The sequence below is a fragment of the Canis lupus genome, chromosome 28 (assembly GCF_003254725.2).
Source record: "Canis lupus dingo isolate Sandy chromosome 28, ASM325472v2, whole genome shotgun sequence".
NCBI classification, from domain to species: Eukaryota; Metazoa; Chordata; class Mammalia; order Carnivora; family Canidae; genus Canis; species Canis lupus.
Genome location: NC_064270.1, coordinates 1,497,423 through 1,513,331, shown reverse-complemented (window position 1 = coordinate 1,513,331; position 15,909 = coordinate 1,497,423). Strand labels below are relative to the sequence as shown.

Genomic DNA, 15,909 nt, shown 5'->3' with positions numbered 1-15,909 from the left:
ATCTTAGCCTGACCCCCAGGATGTTGCACATCTACTTTAACATATAAAAATTCCTGTAGAAATCTCCTTTATTTTTAAACCCTCCAAGATATGTGTTGGCAATCATCCCCCAAGCATATGGCCCACCAATATAAATGGGAGGGTCTCATGACTAACGTTTTATTAGACGGTAATAAATGACCTTTTCCCAACAATAGCTAGTCCCTTGAAGGTCCTGGAGACATTGCTTCCAAAATTCCTTAGAGACTTACACTACCCCTCCCAACTTGGGAGTATATAATGGGCCACTCCTCATGACCCCAGGGCAGCTCTTTCTGCTCACAAGTCCTGTCCCTGTGCTTTAATAAAATCACCTTTTTGCAGCAAAGACATCTCAAGAATTCTTTCTTGGCCATGGCTTCAAACCCCAATGTTCTTTCTTACATCATTTACCATCTGTCTGTCACTATACAAAGTTATTACAATATTGTTGACTGTATTCTGTGTTGTACTTTGTATCCTCATGACTTCTTTTATTACTGGAAGTTACTGGAAGTAGTACTTCTTAATTCCTTCACGTATTTGATCCACCCCTTTCTTCTAGCAATCACCAGTTTGTTCTCTGTCTTTATCAATCTGTTTTTGTTTTGCTTTCTCATTGTTTTTTAAGTGTTCACATATAAGTGAAATCATATGGTATCTATCTTTTTTTGTCTGATTTATTTCACTTAGCAAAATACCCTCTAGGTCCACCCATGTTGTTGCAAATGACAGGATTTCTTGTTCTTTACTTTTATATATCAGCTTTGGAGAGTAAGGTGTTTGTTGATTCTGTAATCACCCATGTAATGACCCTAAAATTAATGTAATGATTACCCATGTAATGATTCTGTAATGACCCTAAAAGATTATAGAAAAAAGCAGTGCCCAAAATTAATCTGGGAGGGATTTGAGAAAAAGTCAGGGTAAAGAGAAAGTTGGACAGAATATATGAAACAGTGAGACTAAGAGAGGCAAAGGCACAGAATGTCATGGTGTCCAAAGTAGGGACACTATTCCTCATCTCCACACCACACTTCCCCCTGTATACACACATGCACACAAACACACACATATACATATATATTTCAATGGAATCATATAACCATTGTTATATATTCATTGCTTTAAAAATTATTTGTTCACTTATTCAACCTATATTTAACATTACTTTTTGTAGTGGTGGCTAACATAATTCTAAATAATATGCTTTTACCTCTATTTTTAGATTTATCAGTTTCTCACAGTGTTCAATGCACTTCAAAAATATTTTTTTCACGTTTTAAAACTTTATTTGCATATTAAAAATTGTGCATTCCAATAATTAAAATCATTTGAACAAAAAAATGGCACTCTGATTAAACTGCATTTTGACAGCCTGCAAGATACCTTGGGCCAGCTTGGTTTTTTACTCTAGATCTCACTGTCCTCCCACCCAGCTTCTTCCTTCACCAACATGCAAGTTCTTTTCCTTCCCTGCCAGCCAGCCAGCCAGCCAGCCAGGCAGATGGGAAAGGCAGGCGCCTTCGTTGTCAGTAGTTCTCCATTCTTTGATGTGGAAAGGGGCAGCGCAGTCATTTAAACTTGATCCAACCGCTTTGCATCTTACAAAGTTAAACAGCTAAAAGAAGTAAAATAAGAAGGCAATGCTTGTGGAATGTACAGTGCATATTAGTGGCGCATGCCTCATTACGATTCGCCTGCTTGCTTCTCCTGTTCAATCGTTTCTTTCGAAGGCAGTGGATTTTTCTCTTGCGTTTCTGTCTTCTTCAATTTCGACTTCTTGAATTTCTCAATCTCAGCCATATCGGGTTTGTCAGACATGGTTACAGAGGAAGCGGAGCGAGGCGAACGAGTGAGCTGGAGAGAGGAGAGGGATCCGGTCTGTGCTGTGGTCGCTGCCGAATCCCAACATATTTTTTTTTAAAAGATTTTATTTATTTATTCACGAGAGATACAGAGAGAGGCAGAGACAAAGGCAGAGGGAGAAGCAGGCTCCCTGCGGGGAACCTGATGTGGGACTCGATCCCAGGACCCTGGGATCATGACCTGAGCTGAAGGCAGATGCTCAACCATTGAGCAACCCAGACGCCCTTATTTCTGTTTTTGTTTTTTTGTTTTTTTTTTTTTTAGTTTTTCCATGTTTCTGAGGAAGGGGAATCAAATTGGGGCATTGCCACTACCCTGAAGTTTTGAAAAATGAGAGTCAACTTAGTCCTTCTGTTTTGTAGAGGTAGGGAGAGAGTTTCTTACACTGAACACTAAATAGAAAGGAAAAGCACAGTGATAATTATGGTCATATTTAAGAGAGTTAATATTTTTAAAGCTCTCAGGACAAAACCTGGTCCACAGTTAGGACTTTAAAAGTCCTTGTTATGTAAAATGTATTAAAATCCAAAGTAATAAGTACCATAGTAGAGATGCGGTTTGGGGTGCAGAAGGAGCTGAGAAGGCCTAATTCTATTTAGAGGATCAGAGAAAGCTTCAGAAAATAGAAACTTTGGAATGGGTGAGAGAAATCCAAGCAGAGAGACCCATATGCAAAGTCATATAGGCCTGAGAAGAACAAGTAGCAATATGCTGGGAAAAAATAAACTGTCCCCCTCCTATCAAAAACTCTGGTTCATAGAATTTGTCTGTTTCTGTAGTATATACTCCCACGTGGTCAATTTCAAGTTACCAATGTGAGGCCACTGATTCTATGTTGGAGACCTAATGTGACTGTACTTAGAGATAGAGCCTTTAGGAAGTACCTAAGGTAAATAAGATCTTAAGGGTGGCATGGGTCCTAATCTGTTAGAGTTGGTGCCCTTATGTGATTAGGAAGAGACAGGAGCACCTGTGTGGCTCAATGATTAATCATCTGCCTCTGGCTAAGGTCATGATCTTGGGGGTCCTAAGATAGAGCCCCGAGTCAGGATCTCTGCTCAGTGGGGAGTCTGCTTTCTCCTCTTCCTCTGCCCCACCCTCACTCTTTTTCTCTCTCAAATCAATCAAGCTTTTAAAAAAGGAAACACCAGAACTCTCTCTACCATATGAGGACAGTGAGAAGATAACTATCTGTGAACCCAGAAAAGAATCCTCACCAGGATTAATTAGACTTTTCAGCCTCTAGAACAGTGAGAAAATAAATGTCTGTTGTTTAAGCCACCCAGTGCATGGTATTCTGTTATGGCAGCCTGAGCAAACTAAGGCAGTTGGAAAGAGGTGCACACAATGGTGCTAGCCAGTTCAAGATGACTGCAGCACATTACAAATAGAATAGTAAATAGTTCCTTAAATCTTGAGAGGACAAAAAATGATATAGAAAAAATCAGACTGGGCAGGATAATAAAATGGCTTGGATAATATGTTAAATAGTTTGGATTTTTTCCTGCATTGGTCGGTCTGAGGCAGAGGAGAGACATGATCCAAAGGGTCTGAAATCCTCACCCAAGTGCATGGGTAGGGAAAAAGACTGGGCTAGGAGACTGATTGCAACAGTCAAGAAAACTGAACATAGGGAATGGAGAAGATGGGATAGATATGTAATCTATGGGGGAGGTGGAACTGATGGAACTTGGGGACTGAAAGGATGTCGGGGGGAAAGGAGAGGTTTTGGTTGACATTCAGACACTGAAGTTCATAAATGAATATTATAAGTAATTGCTTATAATTTATCTTAACCCATTCAGGCTGCTGACAAACTACTACAGACCTGGTAGCTTAGAAACAACAGAAATTTATTTCTCCTAATTCTGGAGGCTGGGAAATCTGAGATCAAGATGCTGATGGATTTGGTGTCTGGTGAGAGCTGACTTCCTGGTTCATGGACAGTCATCTTTTTGCTGTGTCTTCACATGGCAGAAGGGGTGAAGGATCTCTCCAGGACCTCTTTTTGTAAGGGCACTATATTCCATTCATAAGGGCATGAGTGAAAAGAGGGATTTTGGGGTATTCAGGTAGGCACAGAAATCATCAAAATCTAAGTTGTTGCTGCTAATGTGACATTACTACTTTCAGGCCACAGAGGTCAGAGGAAACTTGGCTTAGAGAAAGTACATAGATACTTCAATTAACTAAATACAAATTCATCTAAAAACCTTTACTGAATTAATGGTGACTGTTTCATTACGCATTTTCTACACTAAAGGGATACTAAAAGGATGAATACAATTGTGTAGGGTATAATGCATCTTTTCAGTTTGATGCTCCAAACCTACTCTCCATCTCTCTCAAACCTAACCTAGGCCTGAAGAGGCTGATCTATACAGAATGGCATCAACAGGCTTCATTGCCCTCTGGCTGTCAGTAAGTTTGGCTGGTGGGAGGCAACAACAGATGAAATAATAGAAGGGTAGTGAGTTCGGGGTGTTTATTTCCCCAGTTCCCTCTCACTGAGTGATCATGGGTTGATACATTTCAATTGGTCTTTTCCATTCAACTATTCTCTTCTGAACCAATGTCTTACCATTACCCTTTCATGCCCAGGGATGGTGTATTCATGTTAGTGCTGCCATAATATAGTACTACAAATTGGGTGGCTTAAAAAAGAGAAATTTATTTTCTCACAGTCTGGAGGCTATAAGTCTGAGATCAAGGGTTGGCAGGGCTGGTCTTTTCTGAGGCCTTTCTTCTTGAATTGTAGATGGTTGCTGTTTCCCAGGGTCTTCACATGGTCTTTCCTCTGTGCATGTCCAATGCCCCAATCTCCTCTTTTCATAAGGACACCAATTATATTGGATTGGAGTCTACCCTAATTACCTCATTTTAACTTAATAAAAAGGTTTTTGGGGTCTTTAGAGATCCTATCTCAAAATATAGTCACTTTTGAGGTATTGGGGGTTAGGATTTCAGTTGAATTTGGAGGGATGCAATCTAGCCCATAATGTAAGGGAAAAGGTCCTGAAGTCTTGCTAGCCTCAGGGGTACTGTGCCATCCTGAGTTGTTTTCTTAATCCTGTCCACATCTTTGTAGAAGTTATTGATTCTCCTCTAGTTTGAGTGTAGCATCTACTTCTTGTCCAAATTCTGATTGATACATGGGGGCTCAGCAAGATAGTGCATATTTAAAAGGGAACCTCATTCTCAAAACGGTTGGGAGCCACTGTATATCTGGGAGAAACAGCTTTCAAATTCAAGCATTAAAAGTAGTATCTTACCAATGCCTTTCTATTCTCAATAATTGTATCCAGGAGATCACTAGAATTCTTTATTCCTTTTTAAAAAACAAAGTTAGGAGGCGGGGCAAGATGGCAGAAGAGTAGGGTCCCCAAGTCACCTGTCCCCACCAACTTATCTAGATAACTTTCAAATCATCCTGAAAACCTACGAATTCAGTCTGAGATTTAAAGAGAGAACAGCTGTAGTGCTACAGTGAGAAGAGTTTGCGCTTCTATCAAGTACAACTTGTTTTTGGCCACTCTGCACTGAGCAAAATGACTAGAAGGAAAAACTCACCAGCCTCGGTGTCCATTGAAAGATGAATGGATAAAGAAGATGTGGTCTATGTATACAATGGGATATTACTCAGCCATTAGAAACGACAAATACCCACCATTTGCTTCGACGTGGAGGGACTTGGAGGGTATTATGCTGAGTGAAGTAAGTCAATCGGAGAAGGACAAACATTATATGGTCTCATTCATTTGGGGAATATAAAATTTAGTGAAAGGGGATAAAGGGAAAGGAGAGAAAATGAGTGAAAATATCAGTGAGGGTGACAAAACATGGGAGACTCCTAACCCTGGGAAATGAACAAGGGGTGGTGGAAGGGGAGGTGGGTGGGGGGTCGGGGTGACTGGGTGACGGGCACTGAGGGGGCACTTGGCGGGATGAGCACTGGGTGTTATGCTAGATGTTGGCAAATTGAAGTCCAATAAAAAATAATTAAAAAAAAAAGACAAAGTTACATTTTTTTGTGTGTGTAGGATGACTTTGTGTGTGTGTGTGTGTGTGTGTAGGATGACTTGAGGCAAATGTAGACTGTGCTGCTAACAGGAGAGATATTGTGGTATTACTATTACCCAGTAGTTTCCTAGCCCCCTTTTCCTGTTATCCCACTTCAGGCTTTAAGATGAGGAAGGCACTTCCCTACCCAGGCCCAAAGATGTTTTCCTAAAAAACCAAACCAGACCAAGCCACCCCCCAGAACACAGAGACCTTGTCTGAGTTCCTACGACTCCCAGAGGACTTTCCGGCGCTGGCGCTGGCGCTGGCCAATCCGCCGTGTTGCAGCGCCGGAATCCCCGGGTTGAGAAGCTGCCTCATTTGGTAAGCCTGGCACCCATCACAGGCTACTCCTTCCTCAGGTAAGGCTTGGTTTCCTCCCTCTGTGGTCAACATAGGTGTGGGTATTTTGTTTCTTCAAAAGCTCCAAGCAAACATTCTCATTTGGCTCAAAATCTCTGTTACCTCTTTGGTAGGAGGCCAGATGGGAGGGATTGCTTCAGTCACGCAATCCAGACCGTCGCGTAGGCCCGCTGCGCACCCGCACCCGCACCCGCACCCGCACCCGCACCCAGACCTGCGCGGGGGCGGGGGGGCATCAGCCCCGCCTCCGCTCGTCGCGCGCCAACAGCCGCGCCAGGTGACCGCATCCACCGTGCGTGCGTCCTCAGGTGTGCCGTTCGAGCCCCTCCCTTCTGCAGCCTTACTTTCTCGGGGGTTCACAGCGTACCTCTCCCTCTCTCTTCCTGGAGACACAGCTTTTACTCTCTACACCAGGCGACACACAGAGCGCGCAGGCGGAAAGGCGGGGCCACGCGCCTCCTTAAAAGTCACGTGCTCGGCCACGCTCGTCCTCGTCGGCCTGGCGCATGCGCCTTGGGGCCTACCGCGCAAGCCCGTCGGGTCACGCTGGGGGCGGGGCTGACGGGGGACCGAGGACGCATGCGCCGGGCCGCCCGGGCTGGCTTCTCGGCTGCTGGCGGCCGCGGTGTCTGCGTTTCCGCTCGGGTGGCCGCGGGGTGAGTGAGCGTCGGTGAGGGTCGGGGCGGCCTGGTGGAAGGTCGGGCGGGGGATGTCTGGGCCCCGCTGGGGCTTTCAGGCGCCGGTGGCTTTGCCTCGGGTGTCCGGCCGCCTGGAGGGAGCCCCTCCGCGGCCGCCCGGGAGCTGGCCCTCGCGCTGGGCGCGCGCCCGCAGACCTGGCGCACCTGCGGCCGGAAGTGACGAGCCCGCGCTCACCTGGGACTGCGGCGCCCCAGCTTCAGGCCGGCCGCAGGCTGGCGGGCGGGCCCGCCGCGAAACCTCAACTTTGGGCCCGTGTCGGCGCCGGCGCGCGGGGCCAGGACCCGGATCGGCGCGGCCCTGTTTGGTTTAGGCAAGAATAGTGGAGTTACTTGAAAGAGAGGATCGGGGCAAATACAAGTCGGGCACTTCGGGCGTTGATATTGTCGGATGGGAGCGTGTGAAGGAAGGTCGAGCAGCCTGTATACGAACGCTGTGACATTGGTTTCCCACGAGCATCCGTCTTCACTGCTGTCACCCTGTTCCAAGTGGCCATCACTCCTCACCCATAGGTCTCCCATCATCTCCTTGTGCTGCTTCCTCGGATCTGTTATCCATACAGAGGCCAGGTGGTCTCTTCTGAACATGAGATGGGTCATGCCATCATCACCCCGCTTAAAACTCTTAAAAATAAAAAAAATTAAAAAAAAAAAACTCTTAAAAATCATTCCATTGCAATTGGAATGAAATCCAAGTTCCCGTTCTCCCAGGTCCTTTGTGATCTTACCTACCCCTCCATCCTCACTTATGCCCCACTCCCTCCTCAGCTAGGCATGTGTACAACCAAATCTGCAAACTAGAATCCAGCTCGTCTAGGAGAAGCCCCAGTGCTCAAAGGAGAGGACAGTGAAGATACTGTTTTCCCAGAGGACTGCACCTTACAGAGTGTTAGAAGATATTCTGCAATATTTACACGATGAAAGGAGTCCTTATCAGCAGCTTTAACTCAGTTATTCATGGAGGATAAAGTAAAAAATTCCCAGTGTTCCACCCTTTCATTTTTCCAAGTGTACCATCTTTTACTAGCCTTAGACATTACACGTTTCTTTCCAGAATATTCATTCCACTTTTGACCTTATTCATCCTTCAGATACTGGCTCAGGTATTACTTTATCATAGAAACCTCCTTTCTCATACCTACTTCTGCACTGTCAATTAGGTTCCTCTGTTATTTTGGCCTTAAGAATCCTGTATTTTTATAGCAGTTACCATACCTACATTTCTGTGTATAATTTATATATGAATATACATATTTAAAATTGTAAATACGTATAAATGTATATAGTTCTTAAAGTGTGTGTCTCCCCAGGGGACTCTAAGCTCTATGGCGACAAAAACTAGTTAACCTAGTACACTGCTTAGTATAATCAACTCTCAAATATTTGTTGAATGGATGATTTATTTCACTTCTGAAACTGTTTATCTTCTGATAAGAACCTCCTGGTTTTCAGCTCTCATTCCCAGGAGACTTGCCTTTTGGTCCATAGTCACACCAGGTGGCTTCTTGGTCTTCCTCTCTCCTTCCCTCCCTTCCTATCCCAGTCTGTTCTGGATTGTTTTTTTTTTTTTTTTTTAAATCTGTCCAGCTTGGACCCAGAGTTCAGTTACTTAAACTACTCTCTTCCTCAGCATGGCATCCATGTATCCATGCCCTTTTGTCCTGCTACTTCTGCTCCAAAAAACCGCAACAATGACATTTCCCCTGGGACTGGTAATTACGGAAGGAGGAAATTGTATAGCCTTGGGGATTGTTGGCAGTTTGTGGTTTTGGGGGGCTCCACACTTATGTCACCAGTGTTTGTTCCCCATTGGCTTTTCCCTTCTATAGGACATTTATTCCAGATTCTTACTCTTCTCCAGCCTCCATCCCAACTTCATCCCTTGACTCAGGAGATGCCAAAGATCCCAGACTTGGGATATTTTCTCTTTGGTCCACTTTAGCTTCTCTCCTCCTTAAAGATTTAGATTCATGAAGATCATCCTTCTGCCAGGGTCAGAGAAAGATGTGTCTTCTGTTTCCATCTGCATTTGGTCCCTGCTGTCTTGTACAACCTATTTTCCTCCTCAGCATCTGTATCCTTGTCTCTGTAGGTTACCTCCATATACATCTTCTTGCCCCTGTTGCTTCCGTAGTTTTTCTTGACCTAATTTTCCAACCCCAACCCCGTTCATTGTTACATTGATCATTCCACATGTCTCCCTTCCAGCCAGGATCCTTAGAGGGTAGGCTACCCACCTGTGGCCTCCATTTCCTGATCAAATCACTTAACTCCTCACTGTCTGATTTTGGCCCCCATGGCTCCACTGAAACCTCTTTTACTAAGGTAATTAGTGACCTGCTAATTTCCAAATTCACTGCTCTCCTTCTGGTTTCCTTACATGAATTTGCCGTATCATTTCCCATTTTTAACCATTCCTTCTTCCTTCTTTTGTATTAGAAGTTTTCACCAAACATTATTTTAGTCTTGTCTTTGTACTGCAATATTAAGATTTTTGATTGAATTGATGTTTTTTTTTTTTTTTTAACTAAGAGAGGAATCTTTGTATACATACAAATAAGAACAATGAAATCAGAGTTGTTAAATTCCAGCTATCATGAAGGCTCTGAGCCAGAATCCTGCCCACTGTGTTGAAAATGCCAGCTAGCTAGGGATGCCTGGGTGGCTCAGCGGTTGAGTGTCTGCCTTTGGCTCAGGGCGTGATCCCAGGGTCCTGGGATCAAGTCCCACATAGGGGCTCCCTGCGTGGAGCCTGCTTCTCCCTCTGCCTATGTCTCTGCCTCTCTCTCTCTGTGTCTCTCATGAATAAATAAAATCTTAAAAAAAGAAAGAAAGAAAATGCCGACTACCTAATGATAGAGCACCAAGCTGATCCTTTCTTCTGAAAATGATCAGAAGGCCCATAGAAAGGAGGAACTTTTTACTCTGCGGTTAACTTTTAACCTTTGCAGTGTTAGCCTCTTCTTACCCTCTGAAAGGATCTCTGGTACTTGTTATAGCCTTGGGATTCCTTGGGCTGCATCCACATCTCATCCAGACTTTTTTCTTGAGCCCAGATTTGCATTTCTGACTGCATGCTGGACAGGTTACCTGTGGCTAATAAGCTCTCTACCAGCCCCTCCTTCTGCTTCCCATCTGCTTCCTTTCTGAGATTTTCATTTTTTATCACTGAATTCACGAGTGACTCAGTTGTCCACATCAGACTTGTTATTTTAAACTCTTTTCTAAACTTACTTCTGTTCAACATATGTGAAGCATCTTTTGTATATCAGACTCTGGGCCGGGGATTCAGATCTTAGCTTGTATATGTTTCTTTAGCACCAGACTCAATGCATTGTTCCTTCCTCTGTTTCCAGGTGGCTTCTTGTGCGTGCCTCTTCTACAGACCTGCCCTGCTCTTGTTATTGACATGTTTCTCCTCTAGAGAGTCAGCTTCTCTGGAAGGGATGGTGCTAAGTTCTTGGCATCTTTGTATCCTAGTGCTTGGCTGCCAAGATGGTTTTATTTAATGAGAAATCAGTGGGGCTGGTATTTTTATATAAATAAAGTTTTGGTGGTGAAAGAAATCTTAGTTTATTGACTTAAAAAGCAAGGCTGTCTCTTGGTTATTGCATTGCTTTTTGATGTATTTATTAGATAGAGTTATACAGGCAACACAGCGAGTACATTTTCATTCAAGGAGCTTCTAAGGGTATGTGGAGTGAAATGTGAAAGCTTCCTTTATTCGTCCCTGTTTCTTCTTGTTCCTCCTCCCCACGGGTTGCAGATTTAGTGTATATCTCCAGATCACTTTGAATGCATTCCATACATACAGATGCAGAATACATTTTTAAATCCAACATAAATGTGTTCATATTATGTGATTTTTTTTTCAGTTTACAAGATTTTCATATCACTGTTACTAGAAATACTTAGTGCCTTAATTAAACTGTTGACTTGCTACAGTGAACATGCTTATATATATATGTGAATATTTGGTATAGATACCTGGTCATGTGCATTTAAAGTCTTGGTAGATACTGTTAAATTGCCTTCCAAAGAGTTTTAGTAGTTTATATTGCCACTGGTGTTGTGTGAGGGGGGATCTTCCATGTCTTTAGTGGATATTATCAGGCCCAGCCTGTTTTCGCCAACCTGATTGGCAGGAAATTGTACTGTACGTTGAAATGTTTTTTTTTTTTTTTTTTTTAAGATTTTATTTATTTATTCATGAGAGATAGAGAGGCAGAGACATAGGCAAAGGGAGAAGCAGGGTCCCTGCAGGGAGCCTTATGTGGGACTTGATCCTGGACCCTGGGATCACATCCTGAGCCAAAGGCAGAAGCTCAACCACTGAGCCACCCATGGGTCCTGAAATGGGGTTATTTTTGAGAGTGTTTAATCTTTCTCAGATTCAGATTTTAGTGGTGATACTATGTCTCATTCAGAGTTTTTGTAAATGTTCAACCTAAAAGTTTCTAGGGTCAGATTCATAGAGAAATTTGTTCCTTACTTCACTAAATTCACATATCACAGTTGATCATGCTGCTGTATTGTGAATCGTTGGTGCCATAGTGCAGTGAAGATGTTAACTTGGAAAGTAGAGCAAATGACTTCAGTTGATTTGGAGGAGACTCTTAGGGTGTCAGTCAAGATTTTGGTTGCCACTTTTCTTAGCTGACTCTCCAAATGTCCTTTGTTGTTGATATGTGTTTTTTCTTCTTGTTTGTCTTCTTTTTCCTTTGGTTCATTTTTCTTATTTACTATCAGAACTCAGGGAGATGTGTAGTTTATGCCATTTTAAGAAAAGTAATACTTGGAGACTTGAATTTCTCATTGGAGGATTATTACTTGATCTTTTAAAAAATCATTCTTTAATTATAAAAGTTTTAAGAAACTATATAAATATCAATTCTTTATAACCAAAATTTGACTTCTTACTTTTTTTTTCTTTTTAGATCATCTGTAGAGGATGCAAAATGCGAGAATCTCCCACTCAAGTCAAACTCAGGAGCAAGACTGTTTGCTCAGCAAGACTGAGCAAAGTCAGTGTGTCAGTGATAAACAAGAAATGACAATCAAGCAAGAAGATGATGGCAATATGGAGGTGGAGGAGAGCCTCCCCTCTTGTTCTTCTGCTAATGGACCATCCGCTTCTGCCGAGGGGCGTTCATCGGAAGTTCCGAAGAGAGGGCCAGCCCTGCTGCATATCGACAGACATCAGATACAGACGGTGGAGCCAAGTGCACAGGCCCTTGAACTGCAGGGGTTAGGTGTGGATGTGTATGACCAGGACGTGCTGGAACAGGGTGTGCTTCGGCAGGTGGACAGCGCCATTCATGAGGCCAGCCGTGCAGCCCAACTTGCTGATGTGGAGAAGGAGTATCGATCAGTCCTGGATGATCTCACGTGAGTGTGGACCATATTCTCTGGTTGCAGAATTTTTGTCTACATGTGATGGAGAAATTCAGATGGTAGTTGTAGTATTCCAGAAATTTAGGAGATTTATAGAACCTCTTATTTGGAAGATGGAGGCAATTAGGGTAGTTCTCACCCTTGTGTGTGAACCCTAGCCCTTTCCTTCAGGAGCAAAATTGAACATTGTAGTCAGGCTTTCATGCCAGCTCATAGCAACCTGTTTATGCATAATGTCCTAGAGAGAAGTACTGTTGTGAGTACCCTGGAATTCATAAGCATGTGCACAAAATGGTTTTCAGAGTGTACCCAAAGGTGTGATGTGTCCTACTTGAGATACCAGGAACACATTGCCATATCGCCCCTCCTCCCATTTTTCTCTTGTTCTGTAGTTTCTTTCCAGTTTCCTGTGTCTAAACCAAGTCTCAGTCTTTTGGTAATTTTTCAGATTTGCATTTCTAGAAATAATGAGAAACAACTCATTGCTTTTCCTTTCTTCTGTCCTACTTGTGACTATAGAAAGATGAAGTCCCATGGAAATGTCATTTGTGTGTTAGAGAAGTAGGCTCTGGACGTGGGCTAGAAGGGCAGGACAGGTGAAGATTCAGCTCATTCCCTATTGCCGGTCTGCCCTGTCTTAGCCATTGTTCTAGGCTGTGTCAGGACAAGCAGGAAAGAGGAAAGGGATGGATGGAAGGATGGTGCAGTCTCAGATGGGAATGGCTGGAGGAGGGGAAAGGAAGGAAGAATGAGCTGTTGGCTACCCTTGGCTGGGGAGACTGTGGTACAAATGGCTGTTGGACCTTAAAGGACATGTTTTCTGCCAGCAGCTTCCTGGTGTGTCCTCTTGGCCTCTTAAGTAGCAGGTATTCTGGAATACTTATAGTCTGATCTTCAGGTGTGAGGAACTTGACCCTTCATAAGGAACACACCTTTACATTTGACTGTGGAAATGTGCCTACTGCTTACATAGGTGACACCAGAGTGCTGCAGAATTACCACACAGATTAACACTAGCTCCATGGTGACACGTGGTTAGAATGCATTGATAACATCTTTTATCCTGAAGTCCACAAAGGGTACAAACAGCAAATTATACAAGTGTCAAGACTGAATTTGTGTTTTGAAAATTGAGAGTTATGGTATCTGTTTTAGGAGCATTGTATTAGAGTTTTTTTTTTCTTTTACAGTATAAAATATTATGCTACAGCAAACCTTCCAGTTGTCACAGATACTTGACATATAAAAAAAAAGTCAGCATTTTTAGTACTTTTCCAAACTTCAGATAACTTCCAGAATGGGCTTTAAAAAACCATCTGTGGGTTGTTGATAATGGGGGATGGTGTTTGTGTTTGGGGAAGCAATATATGGGTGTCTCTGTACCTTCCTCTCAATTTTGCTGTGAACCTAAAACTGCTCTAAAAAAATCTTAAAAAATAAAGCTCAAACCACCTATGTACATTGTTTTTCATCTAAGAGGACAACTTATTGCACATTATTTTAGTACAATCTCTTGAATCAGGCAGACACTTAAAATGCTTGTAGAATGAATGAAACAGCTTACAAATGAGATTGTGCTGATTTCAATCAGCCAGATCAAAGAAAACACTAGCAGTTATCTTAAACTTCTAATAACCCTTCCAGTTGTATATGTGGCCAACAAGGATTTGCATTCTGGTTTAGTTTCTTTTATCTTTTAGTTAATAATAAGTAAAAGGACATCTTTGTAGCATTTCTGTCTTCATGTTACACTATAACAAAATGTTACCAGAGTAGAAAATAGACATTTTATTTTTATTTTTCAGGTCATGTACGACATCCCTAAGGCAAATCAATAAAATTATTGAACAACTTAGTCCTCAAGCTGCCACCAACAGAAATGTCAACAGGAAACTAGATTCTGTAAAACGACAGAAGTATAATAAGGTGATTCCAAATATATTAAGTATTGCATTTTTGAAAAAAGTCATTATTTCTGTACATGTAATATTGGGGAAATATTCTGAAGAACAGTTAAGACAGGAAGGAAAAATCTATAATAGAAAACTTTGAGTTCCTTTTTTATGTTTAATATTTCAGTTGCTTCCCTTTAATATCTTCTGTTAAAGAATATCTTTTAAAATACACATATGCATACACACACATTTGAGATAAGGTTCCCTTTTTGGCTTTGCTTGCCACCTTTTTGATGTTTATAATTACAGTCTTCCTTGTTGTGCTTTTTTTTTTTTTTTTCCTCAGCTTAGTTTCCTGTTTGGCATACTAGCCTTTCATCAGTCTCTTGTGTTGTGTGAACTTTCTTTTTTTTGCTTAGCTCCTGCTTGTCCTGATTATGTACACAATGTTTCCTGTTGCTACAGCCATCACACACTCACGCTCACTCTTCTTAGGTATGGTTATCACCTGGCCACATTGATGGGTCTGCACTTAGGGTTGTGCAATTTCAGGGTAGGGAATATCTGTTACTTATGACACTGTTTTTATGAGGTTTGAAACATTTTTTAGAATTTATGTATGCTTTATTGAAAACATAGCAAAGTAGGTAGGAATGACTAGTTTTGATCATTTGATTTCTGCTATCTGAAATTACTAGCAAATATCCTTGTGCTGACAGTTGACGCATTACAGTGAGTAGAGTCCTTGCATCTCTTATTTAACTTCCACTACTGATGTCTATAGACTCAATGCCTCCTTTTGCTTTCCACTCACCAGTCCATTATCTTTGCCATCCCATCTTCTATCACCCACCTCCAGAATAACAGCCCAAAGGTCAGAGCTTGCAGTGGTTTCAGGCCACTGGGGTTTCCCCAGAGCAAAGAGAGGACATCTGGCCTCTTGTGGGAGCGTGTGAATGAACATGCAGAGACCTCTGACCTCGGGCTTCTGGTGGGCTGAGAGGTTTCAAGGAGCAGCAAGGACCAGACTTTGGGCCATTTTAGGTACTAGTCTAAGTCAATTCTATATTCCTGTCTTTCTAAAATAGCCCTTTGATGGTTAGAGATAGACTATTCAGAGAGAAAGGCTGTTTTTTGTTGTTTGTTTTTTAGAAAGGCTGTTTAAATGAGATTATGAGGGAAAGACTGAAAGAAAAGGAATTGCAGTTTAGTATAACATGGCATTTATATTTAGCATTTCTCCTTATCTCACTCTCATATTTGGTGTTTAAACATTCTTGACCTTGGGAAGAAGAACCAGGTACCATAAGCCTAGTTAATTGGAGAGGCCCTAGGAATGTTTTTTTTTTTTTTTACCTTTTTTTTTTTTTTAAAGATTTTATTTATTTATTCATGATAGAGAGAGACAGAGAGGCAGAGACACAGGCAGAGGGAGAAGCAGGCTCCACGCAGGGAGCTCGACGTGGGATTCGATCCCGGGTCTCCAGGATCGTGCCCTGGGCCAAAGGCAGGCGCCAAACCGCTGCGCCACCCAGGGATCCCGGCCCTAGGAATGTTTGCATAGCTGAACTCTGGTGATGTGGAGGGAGACGAGTTAAAGAGGGGTCTGAGCTGGG

General features: G+C 42.5%; 2 protein-coding genes across 4 annotated transcripts in view; one reads left to right on the top strand and one right to left on the bottom strand.

Moving 5' to 3' along the window:
* Window positions 1-1,285: 1,285 nt before the first annotated feature.
* LOC112671984 (thymosin beta-4-like) lies at window positions 1,286-6,926 on the bottom strand. 3 transcript variants are annotated; one of them, XR_007406730.1, is made up of 2 exons: window positions 6,677-6,926; window positions 1,286-1,916 (listed from the first exon to the last, which is right to left on the bottom strand). XR_007406730.1 is itself a non-coding variant. In XM_035707884.2 (2 exons), the coding sequence occupies exon 2, from the start codon at window positions 1,840-1,842 to the stop codon at window positions 1,708-1,710; it is 135 nt and encodes a 44-aa protein (XP_035563777.1). In that variant the 5' UTR covers window positions 1,843-1,878; window positions 6,677-6,828; the 3' UTR covers window positions 1,286-1,707. The 3 variants fall into 3 exon arrangements, 2 of the variants coding, with proteins under 2 accessions (XP_035563777.1, XP_048959108.1); XM_035707884.2 differs by having other exon boundaries at window positions 1,286-1,878; window positions 6,677-6,828; XM_049103151.1 differs by lacking the exon at window positions 6,677-6,926 and adding an exon at window positions 6,412-6,496 and having other exon boundaries at window positions 1,286-1,878.
* ERCC6 (ERCC excision repair 6, chromatin remodeling factor) overlaps window positions 6,832-15,909 on the top strand; it is an 80,388-nt gene continuing 71,310 nt past the window's right edge. The window contains exons 1-3 of the mRNA XM_025466347.3: window positions 6,832-6,965; window positions 11,942-12,392; window positions 14,204-14,324. Coding sequence (XP_025322132.3) covers window positions 11,956-12,392; window positions 14,204-14,324 — 558 coding nt within the window. The 5' untranslated portion in view covers window positions 6,832-6,965; window positions 11,942-11,955. The remainder of the gene's footprint in view (window positions 6,966-11,941; window positions 12,393-14,203; window positions 14,325-15,909) is intronic.

Excerpts from the sequence above, each read along its gene's own strand:
- LOC112671984 (XM_035707884.2), bottom strand. The coding sequence starts at position 1,842 with ATGTCTGACAAACCCGATATGGCTGAGATTGAGAAATTCAAGAAGTCG.